Source organism: Sceloporus occidentalis, unplaced genomic scaffold (assembly GCF_023333645.1).
Source record: "Sceloporus occidentalis isolate IW3139 unplaced genomic scaffold, rSceOcc1.0.p SCAF_13, whole genome shotgun sequence".
Classification (NCBI taxonomy): domain Eukaryota; kingdom Metazoa; phylum Chordata; class Lepidosauria; order Squamata; family Phrynosomatidae; genus Sceloporus; species Sceloporus occidentalis.
In genome coordinates, this window is record NW_028316993.1 from 5,128,939 (window position 1) to 5,139,301 (window position 10,363).

Below are 10,363 nucleotides of genomic sequence, written 5' to 3' on the forward strand. Positions count from 1 at the left end.
CAAAGGGAATAAGTAGCTTTCCAGGACCAAAAGGCTCAGCCTCCCTTAAGCCCCAGTGCCTCTGCTGTATGGGACCATAGTGCTGCTGTTTGGGTGGATTTGGCAGCTAGGTAAGAAGAGACTTGCAGGTTAATTTGTTTAAAAAGCCTAGGACAAGATAACCACAGCAGTGCCATTTAACAAATCAGAGAAGTTTACAGTTCAAAATCATTAAATACAACTCTCAGGATCATCCACGGTGTAGTATTTCTGATTTCTATGGATGGATGTGAAAGCTGAAGAAAACAGAAGGGAAGAAAACCAGTTCATTCTAAATGCAACGCTGGAGAAGAATCCTGCAGATACCATGGGTTGCAAAAAAGACAAATGAATGGGTCTCAGAGTAAATCTGACCGGAACGCTTCCCAGGAGTGAGAATAACTAAGCAGTTATATATAGCGTTGTCCATTGCTGGAAAAGACAATTGTTGTTGTTGTGTGCCTTCATGTTGTTTGCAACATAGGGCGACCCTAATGGGCACTTAGCATGGTTTTTTCTTGGCAAGATTGGTTCAGAGAAGGTTTGCCATTGCCTTGCCCTGAGGCTGAGAGCATGTCACTTGCCCAAGGTCACCCAGTATGAGTTTCATGGCCGAACTGGGAATCGAACCCTGATCGCCAGAGTCATCACAGTCCAACATGCAAAGTATTGCACTACGCTGGCTGGCAAGAAAGCTGGGAAAAGTAGAAATCCAGTCTTCCCTGAGTTTGCAAGACCTGAGTGGCATTGCTAAGAACAGAGTCTTTTGGAGATTTCTCATTCAGAGGGTCCCCATAAATTGAAGACAGCGAGTGATGATAAATCCAATGTGTGAAGGTCCAACATCACTTATGTGTAAAAAGATCATGGGGGCCAAAATAGTGAGTCGTATCCCTGTGCTAATATCTCTGCTTCCAAAGGCATTGCTCTCAGCAGTGTGTGAAATTCAATGCTGGATGATGGGAAGAAGAGGAGGAGGAGGAACCCTCTCATCCTTTGCCTCAGGCAGCCGCTTGCCGTGGGTTGGCACAATGCCACCCTATTGATACCCCTTCCAAGGCTCAGCCATTAGTCCAAGTGTGGGACGGATTTTATTCAGATGGAGGAATTGGCTCTGTATTCTGTTGACTGCAAAGCAGAACCATTTATGGGAATTGGCTCCATTATGAAACTCCTGTTAAGACACCTCATTCACATGTTGCAAAGTCATCCCAGTTTTGTTTGGTTTGTGTGTTTGTTGCTGGCTAGCAATTTACTCCTATTAGGCTGATGATGCTTCCTTCAATTCCCTCCCCTCTATAAAAAGTTTTAAGTACGATGACCGGATTTGTCTGTTTGGTAAAGGATGACTCAAGACTTCCCGGTGGTTCATGTTCTTTTCTTATAGTTTTGGGTAACATTTTATCTTTATATTTTTGGAACAGATATGCAGGTGATAGTCAGAAAGAGAAACTATCTCTCTCGCTCTGGTCCAAAACACACCGCAGAAATAATCCAGTTTGAGACCGCTTTAACTGCCTTGGCTCACTGCTAGGAAATCCTGGGAACTGTAGTTCTGTGCGACACAGAGAGCTCTGGGGCCACTGCAAACTACAATTCCCAGGATTCCCTAGCACTGAGACAGACCACTTAAAGATGGATTATTTCAACTCTCCATCTTTGTATGTGTGTGCCCTAAAGTCTCTTGTTGATGATGGCAACCCCATGAATTTAATAGGATTTTCTTATGCTGAGTTTGGAAGCCACTGTGGCGTAGTATTTTAAGTGTTGGACTGTGACTGTGGAGACCAGGGTTCAATTCCCAGCTCTGTCATGAAACCCATTTGATGACTTTATTCAAGTCACACTCTCTCAGCCTCAAGGGAAGGCAATAGCAAACCTCCTCTGAACAAATCTTGCCAAGAAAGACCCCATGGTTAGGGCTGCCATAAGTAGGAAACGATTTGGAGGGCCACAACAACAAACAAATGGGCCTTCACATTGCATGACTTATGGCAAACCTATGAATTGCATAGGATTTTCTCAGGCATGGGATCCTCAGAGGTGGCTTTGCCAGTTATAGAGCCTCCAGCACCTGACATTCATTGGCAGGCTCCCATCCGAGTACCAACCAGGGCTGACCCCACTCATCTTCCAGGACCTGGCCCCTTTGGGGTATTTAGGCAACCTCGGTGCAAAACACACTGCAGAACTAATCCTGTTTGAAACCGCTTTGCTCAGTGCTAGGGAATCCTGGGAATTGCAGTTTAGTGTGGCCCCAGAGCTCAGTGTCTCACAAAACTCCAGTTCCCAGGATTCCCTAGCAATGGAGCCAGGGCTGTTAAAGCTGTCTGAAAGGGTATTATTTCTGGACCTTCCTGTTTGGGCCTAGTTTGGGAGCATGGCAGGGGATTGGACTAGGTAGCCTTTGGGGGGGTCCCTTCCAGCTTTAAGGGTCTATGATTCCAAGATTGCTGAAACGGTGACAAATAATGTGGGAGAAAAGGACAAAGTCCCAGTTCCTGGTCCTTTAATAACACATACGTAGCCAGGCACAAATTTAGCAATGGCGAGGGAAGCTTAATCCAGGCGGACAACACAGGCGTGACGTCACGGCGATTATCCCTTCATCAGAAACAGCTGGTGCCAAATATGCCAGCAGCCCAAGAAGGCGCGCAAAAAGGGGGGTGCAAAGCAGCCAGAGGAAGGGGAGCGCCTCTTAGGCACAACCTGAAAAACCACATTCCCCTAAACACCTTCCAAAGGTCAGAACTGCAAGAGTTCAGAATGCACCAAATATTCCAGTTAACCATCAGTTAACCACCAGCTCACAAAGCTGCTTTCCGATGCCGAAGACTGGCTGGTTGAATTAGGAGACCGTAAAGAAGAAGAGTCGAAATCATCCCGGCTGTCGGATTTCGGATTTCTATCTACGGTTGTGGAAGCTGGACAGGGAAGGAAGAAATGCCTTGGTAAGATGGTGATGGAGGAGAGTTCTGCAGGTGCCATGAACTGACAAAAGGACAAATGAATGGGTCGAGCCTAAACTCTCACCAGAAGCAAAGACGGTTATTCTGAGGCTGGATCTACACTGCAGAATTAATGCAGTTTGGCTCCGATTTAACTCCCATGGTTCAATGCTATATGGAAAGCTTGGGGTTTTCATTTTATGAGCTGTTTAAACTGCTCCATCAGAGAGCGTCTGGTACCCCAACAAACTGCAAATCCCAATAATAATAATCATAACAATCATAATAATAGTTTTGTTTTTACCCCGCCTCTCTGTCAAGGGGCCAGGGAAGTTAAAGTAGTGCCAAACTGCATTATTTCTGCAGTGCAGATCCAGCCTAACTGGACTTACTTAATCAGGGATAGCTGCGTTGGCCCTGGAGCAAAGTACAACAAAACCCACAAAAGAACGATACCTTTATTGGAACGACTAAAATGCACAAAATATGTTATGGGAGATTTTGAAGCTTCTCCGGCTTCTTTCCTCCAGCAAAGATATTTGTGAAAATCCCAAAGGAGAATTAAAGTGATGGATGTTAGAGCCACAGGCCCACTTTTTGTCTCAGGTTTTATTTCTGTTGCCGGTTAAGACGGTATGGAAAGATTTCAACGGAGGCAGAGACCACTCTCTTTCTCGGACGTGTGGGAAACGTGGAAAGAGTCAAACACATACAATACAGTTTCAAGCCTAGTAGTAGCATATGTTTAATCCAGTGACTCATATATATATAACTTGTTCAACCTCTCCCCCCATTATTCTTCCATTTTATACCTTTTCCCCCCTGTATATTTCTTTGGCCCATGGTGCAAGGTGCCTGTGGTTTGCTATTGCAGGGTGAGAGGCGTTAGTAAATAAATACACAAATGAATCACACAAATCACGCACTGAGTTATTTCCTCAGTATCGCAACTAGTAACGGCGACCGATTCGTTCTGGGGGGGAAATAACTTTGCAAGCTTTGAGGCAGCCATGCAGGGATCTGAAGAGGAAGCACTGAATTGCCATGCTATTTTTCAGCACCTCTCTCCTGGAGACATAATAGATGCTCATCTGGAAAGGGCTTCTGAACATGCGCAGAGTACTGTCCTTTGACCTTAGAATAGTGCAGCCAGCACCCACTCATTTGGGAGGCCACCTATTTCAAATGCATGGTTGTGAGCAGAGAAATGATATGTTCTCACTGGAAATCCCATGCTCCAGTCCTCTGTTTTGGCCATTCCTCTCCATCTACCAATGCTTCCATCTCAGAGGGAAGGAGGGGGAATAAGCTGAAAGTCACCCCAGTACTGTCCATTTTGCTCCATTTCCCCAGAAATCCTGGGTAGATTTCCTCCCGCCTCCTGGGACCGTCCCAGAGAAGAGACCTTTGTTTTGGGTTGCCCCACTGGCATGGCATGGTTCAGTTGGAGTCGGCATTCGCACTGGGGTCCTGAAAGGAAAATGACAAAGACAGACTTTGGTGCGGTGCCCGGAACAGAAAAGCTTAGGGTTGCCAGATCTCCAGGCTTGGATTGTCTTCACCAGTCCTTGGGGCAACGGGGAGGAATCTCAAGGCAAGAGCACTACCATGAAAGCTTAGTGTATCTATATGGTCCTCATTTGCCTGCATTTTTTGTTTTAAGAGGCATGCTCAATACAACTGTAGTTGGTTCTTAATGCCATCGCAGGGCTTTCCCTGTGTAACATCAGCCTGGTTAACATCACCAAGGTCTGGCATCACAAAGGGTCTTCCCTAGGTCTCAAGTCCTATTTGGGAGATAGAGGATGTTGGCAAAATCCATGCTATATCCATGTTACATCAGATGTGCCAAAATGGGCTTGAAGTAGTTAATCCTTCACCTGCAATTCTCTCTGCAGTTTGGGGGCAAACATTGACCCTAAAGTTGCACCATATTTTAAAAAAAGAAATACTGGCAGACTGAGGAAGCTTTGTGGGGCTTTTGGGTGGGCTTCAGAGGCCACAAAGGTAGGGTCCATGGGCCACACTATCTCTGGTTGAGGCTTTATAGTATACAGTGGTGGCCGGTGACTCCATGTCAGTGGTTCAGTGAATCCATGCCAGGTTTGGCCTAATTTCTTGGATTAAAGCATGGCGTGGATTCGCCGTCTCAGTGAAACGGGAGACATCAGCTGCCACTGTTAGTTATTGATCCATCTCAGTGTCAAGAGGCACATAGGCCAGGCAGGCTTCTGAATCAAGTGTTTGTTGTGCAGAAAGAACACACAATCCCAGGAGTCTCTTACTGGTTGTTGTTGTTGCTCCTCCCGGCTCTGTTTCAAGCGCTCATAAGCATCCATTATTGCAGCTCTCCTATTGCAAGGGAAAATAAACACAAGATTGTCGGGAGACTGAGACACATGGTTGGCATCCCAGCCCTTGCCTTCTGTAGTTGTTTTGCAGTCTCCAAATGTTCCAGTTCAGCAGACACAACCCAAGTTTAATCCTCTGCCATCCCACTTTTCAGATGCTTTTGAAAGGTCCCAGTTTCTCTCTCCTCCTCCTCCATCCTCCGCTTACTGCAATTTCTGCAAAATGAGTTCCATCTGCAAAAGTAGTTTGCACCCCATTAATTCAGCAAAAGGGGAGAGGAGAAGAGCGGGAAGAATCTGGCCCTTCCCAGGAAGCTCAGGCAAAAGCAAACTGATGCAGTTTGTGTGCTTCATCTTGAAAAACTTTTGCCATCTTGACCACACTCTGGTGTTGCTGGTCCACATGCACCTCAGTTTGCAGCTGTCAAATCCTGGAGAGTACGCAACTACGCAGTCTGTGGAAAAGTGACTTTGTACTACAACACCCCAGCCAACTGGTTGGAGGATACTGGGAACTGTAGTCCAAAAAGTAAAATTTCCCCATAAATGCATAGGGTTTCCAGGCCTCAGGGCCTGGCCTGGAGTCTCGGGGCTTTGCAGAAGAGGAATCCCAGGGCAAGAGCACTACCTTCAAAAACTGGATGAAGATTTGTTAGACTTGGCATATTCAGTGCTGCTTCATGCGCCGTCTTTAATGGCATCATCAGCACCTGCTTCCTGTGACATCACTGGGTCACCCTGAAATCTCAGGATTTGGCCCCAAAATCTCAGGGACTGGAATAGTCCTGACCTAGCAATGCTACATCAGAATTAATTTTGGATGGCCAGGTCCTTGCTAGAAAAGCATCACCCCTAAGTATTTGGACTGGGGAATTTTGGAATAAAAATCAAGGCCTTTGTGAAGGGTCTTAAATGTTTGGGATGCAGGATCAGCCCTTGGGAAGATGGAGTAGGGTTCATACTTACTTGCTAGCCAGGCCTCCTCCGGGGGGAAGACCAGGATTCGGCTCTGTGGCCAGGCACCGGAAGACCCCTACTAGGCTGGGTCCCTCTTCCTGCTCCAGAAGTTCATCATACAGCTCTGGTGTAAAATAATAATAATAATAATAATAATAATAATAATAATAATAATGATGATGATGGAGCCTGGCTTCCGCCTATCTCTCCTGTCACCCCCTAATGGCCTCCTTCCCCTAACCTCCTTCCTTTTTAACTTGAGGAAAAGCCCCACTCATTTAAACCAGTGCTGTTGTTTTCCTAGGAGGGTGGCGTTCTCCAAGAGCTGAGTTCGAGTGATGAGAAGAGCAATGCATTCTGCAAGAGAGTTCAGCTCAATGTTTTTCTCAGCCTCCTGTTGCGCCTTGCAGAACCAGAGCTGTAATGTCAAGTCCTGTCCAGCTCTGCAAGTAAACTTGGATGATTCATAAATAAAGGTTAATAATAATAATTATAATAATGGCTTTCTGCTCCAAGCAAAACCTGTCAGCAGCTCAGAGCGCAAGAGACCAAATAGACCAAACTCAGACCAAACCAAATCTTGTCTGACATCTCTACTCCATTCATTTATTCCCTTTCCAGCCCTTAAAATCTCACCCTATCTCCCTCCACTGCTACACTATGGATATATCCATTGCACAATTAAAGCAGTTTGATACCACTTTAACTGCCATGGCTCCATTCTGTGGAATCTTGGGATTTGCAGTTTGTCGAGACCCAGTCAAATGGAGATTCATTTAGTGGATTCATTGAATGGGTTGGAGAGCTCTAGTGCCTTTTAGGAATAGCCTAAATACCCTAAAGGCACTGGATCCCATCTGAACTTGGAAACTAAGCCAAATCAGCCCTGGTTAATACTTGGATGGGAAACCACAATGAATACCAAGTGCCTTAGGCTATATTTCAGATGAAGGAATGCGTAAAACAACCCAAGGATTCCTTGCCTGAGAAAACCCTATGAAATTAATGGGGTTGCCATAAGTTAACAGGCAACTTGAAGGTATACATATTCACAAAACGTCTACAAAGAGCTCTTAGTGCCTCACCAAACTGCAAACCCCAGGATTCTATAGAACGGAACCTAAACAAGGGTTTAAGGATGCATCTGCACTGTAGAAATAATGCAGTTTGACACCACTTGAAGTGTTCTAGCTGTATATACTATGGAATCCTGGGATTTGTCATTTCACAAGGTCTTTAGCCTTTCTCTGTCCAAGAGTAGTGTTTGTAGTTTAGTGTGAGGATTTAGATTTCCTTGTAGAAAGGCACTAGCAGGGAATACTCAGTCCCTCCACAGACTACAAATCCCAGGACTCCATAAGATGGAGCCATGGCAGTTAAAGTGATATCAGCTAATATAACATGCAAAGTGCAGACACTCCCCTAGTTGCTCCTGCAGCCATGGAGGTCTCCAGTCGTACCTTTGTAAAGTGGAGATGCCTGAAATATACACACCTGCCACCCTCTTCTCCAGGTGAGCCTCCAACTCACGCTCCTTCTGCAAGGCCTCCTGGGAAACACTTGGGGCAGCTGGGAAACAGACCACAATGCAAGTCATGTTGTCGCGGCTTCCCTGCAGGAAAACCCAGAACCATCCATCAGTAAGATCTCACGATTGCAATCTCCTCTCCACTCCCCAGAATCCTCTGCATTGGAAAGACTGCTTTGATAGTGGTTTTTAGTTTATAATTTCGACTATAAAATATTTACGTTGTAAATTTAATAAAGAAGCTTTCCAAGGTACTAGACTAATTTTGAAATAATTTTCACTAACCTGGAGAGCTTGGTCTTAGGTTTTGGCCCAGAAACCTCAGGTCCAAAATGCACTGCAGAAATAATCCAGTTTGAGACTGTTTTAACTGCCATGGGTCAATGGTAGGGAATCCTGGGAATTGTAGTTTGTGGTGGCCTCAGAGCTCTCTGACAGAGAAGGCTCAGTGCCTCACAAAACTATAGTTTCCAGAATTGACAAGCATTGAGCCAGGGCAGTTAGAGCTGTGTCAAACTGGGTTATTTCTGCAGTGCATTTTGGCACTTAGGGCCTGGGATGCTTCTAATGCGGCAGCCTTCCTTCTCCATCCTCCCTTTGCAGGTCCCCAAAGCCACTGGAGAGGAGTGGGCAACCTACCTTGTAAAGACAGGCATCCAGCACACATTTGCACACATCTTGTGGGTTGCCGGTGAGGCGAAGTCGGGAACGCACAAAAGCACAAAGCCCTGGGTTGTCAAAGGTGTCCCAGACCCCATCGCAAGCCAGCACCAAGAACTCATCTTTCCCTGGACAACGGGCCAAATGCTCCACCTCCGGCTCAGGCGAGACCAGCTGCTGGGTCGGGCTGCACCACGCCACAGCCTTGTAGTCGAAATCGCCCAATGCGCGTGAGACAGCCAGGGAGCCATTGACCCGTTGCAGTGTCACGGTGCCACCAGCGTTTTCGATCCGCTCCCGTTCCCTCGGTTTCGTGGGTTTGTGGTCATCAGTGTAGAAGGCAACGGTGGCCGAGCGGCAGAGGAGAGCCCGGGAGTCACCCAGGTTGATGAAGTAGAAGTTTTGGGGTGATGCCAGTACAGCCACAGCAGTTGAACCCGCATGCTCCCAAGCCTCAGCCTCTGAGAGGCCTTGCATGCGCTGATCGATGGCCAAGAAGGCTTCCCGGATGGCCTCCTTCACTGCCTCTGGGTCTTCCTCTTCTTCTCCACTTGGCAAGGCCTGGGTGGCCAGGACATGTTCCAGCAAATGTTGGGCACAGAACTGGGCCACCGTTTTCCCCGCATGCCCATCGTAGACAGCAAAGAAAGCCCAGTTGGTCAGTGGGTCAGGCAACTGAAGACAAATAGTGTGGGCATCCTCCATGTGGGCCCGCCAGCCCTGCATGGACCCCATGCCATACTTTAAACCCGCGGCCTCTCCTTGCTCCAGAAGCTTCTCCGTCCGTGGTGCCGTCAAGAAGGCGCTAGGGATGTCTTCCTCCTCCTCCTCTTCCTCCTTCCTTTCCTTGTCCTTCTCTTCCTCCCCTTCTTCAGTCTTGAAGAAACGTGAGACCACCCGCTTGGCTTCCAACACCACCAGCCTCATAAAGTTGGCCATCCCTGGGCAAAATATTTACCCAGCTTTGTAAGGAGGTTGGAGCTGCTTCTTGGAACTTGAGAGAATGAAGTGCCAAGGCTCCTCTTTGCTGAGGATGGGAAGACTCAGCTCTGGCCACTACTTGCCATTTTGGGAGTAGGCCCCATCCATTCTGGTTTTGCTGGAGGTCTTTATCCGAAATCCCTTACCAAGGTGTTACACAGCTAAGTAGATGATGTCTCTGAGCTTGTGAAGTTGGGGTTTGAATCTCGAAGGAAAGGCTATGATTCATCCATTGAGGAGAGCCGATTAATATGGCAGCTTGGCTCACCTGCAGGTTGCCCAGTAACCCGCTCTGCTAGCCCAATGTTGTTGAACCATTGCTCTTTGGATTGTCCATGCATTCTCTGTTGGAAGGAGCATCAGCTTGACGCCCTGCATGCTCCTTCGCTCCCAAACTCTCTGCGTCTTCTCCCGGCCATTGCTAGGTCCTCTGCATCCTTTGCCACTTTGCCATCTGTCCCCCTGCATCCAGAAGGCCATTTCTGATTGGCTCAGCCTGCCCTCCAGCCTTAACCCCACAATGGTAATCTCTTCATCCCGCAGCTAAATATGGGCTTTTAAGCCACTCTAATCCACAAGAGCATTTATGGAAGTCCATGAAGAATCCATGCCATTGCCTAACCTTTCTGGGTCACCACCTGCCTGCCCCGCTTTGAACAGCCAAAATGGGTGAGCGGATGGGTGTTCGCAAATGCCAATCTCAGTCAGTTACCAAAGGAAGATGGCTGGAAGCCCAGAGAGAATGCCACACTCACCGAATGTCTTGTTTATTTACTTATTTACTTTATTTATGTGCTGCCTTTCTCCCAGGATCCAAGGCGGCTTCCATAATGACAAAATTGTTTATAAAAACCAATTTATTAAAACCAATTAAAAAAATCCACTTTAGTGCTCAGCTGTATATCTTTACTCTTTGATGG

General features: G+C 47.0%; 1 protein-coding gene across 1 annotated transcript; it reads right to left on the minus strand.

Annotated features, from left to right (window-relative positions):
- Positions 1-3,440: 3,440 nt before the first annotated feature.
- Positions 3,441-10,065, minus strand: PPM1N (protein phosphatase, Mg2+/Mn2+ dependent 1N (putative)). Its single transcript, XM_089479428.1, has 5 exons — positions 8,442-10,065; positions 7,769-7,886; positions 6,284-6,398; positions 5,252-5,318; positions 3,441-4,436 (listed from the first exon to the last, which is right to left on the minus strand). Exons 1-5 carry the CDS (start codon positions 9,399-9,401, stop codon positions 4,407-4,409), a joined length of 1,290 nt encoding a protein of 429 aa, XP_089335554.1. The 5' UTR covers positions 9,402-10,065; the 3' UTR covers positions 3,441-4,406.
- Between the last annotated feature and the right edge of the window lie 298 nt (positions 10,066-10,363).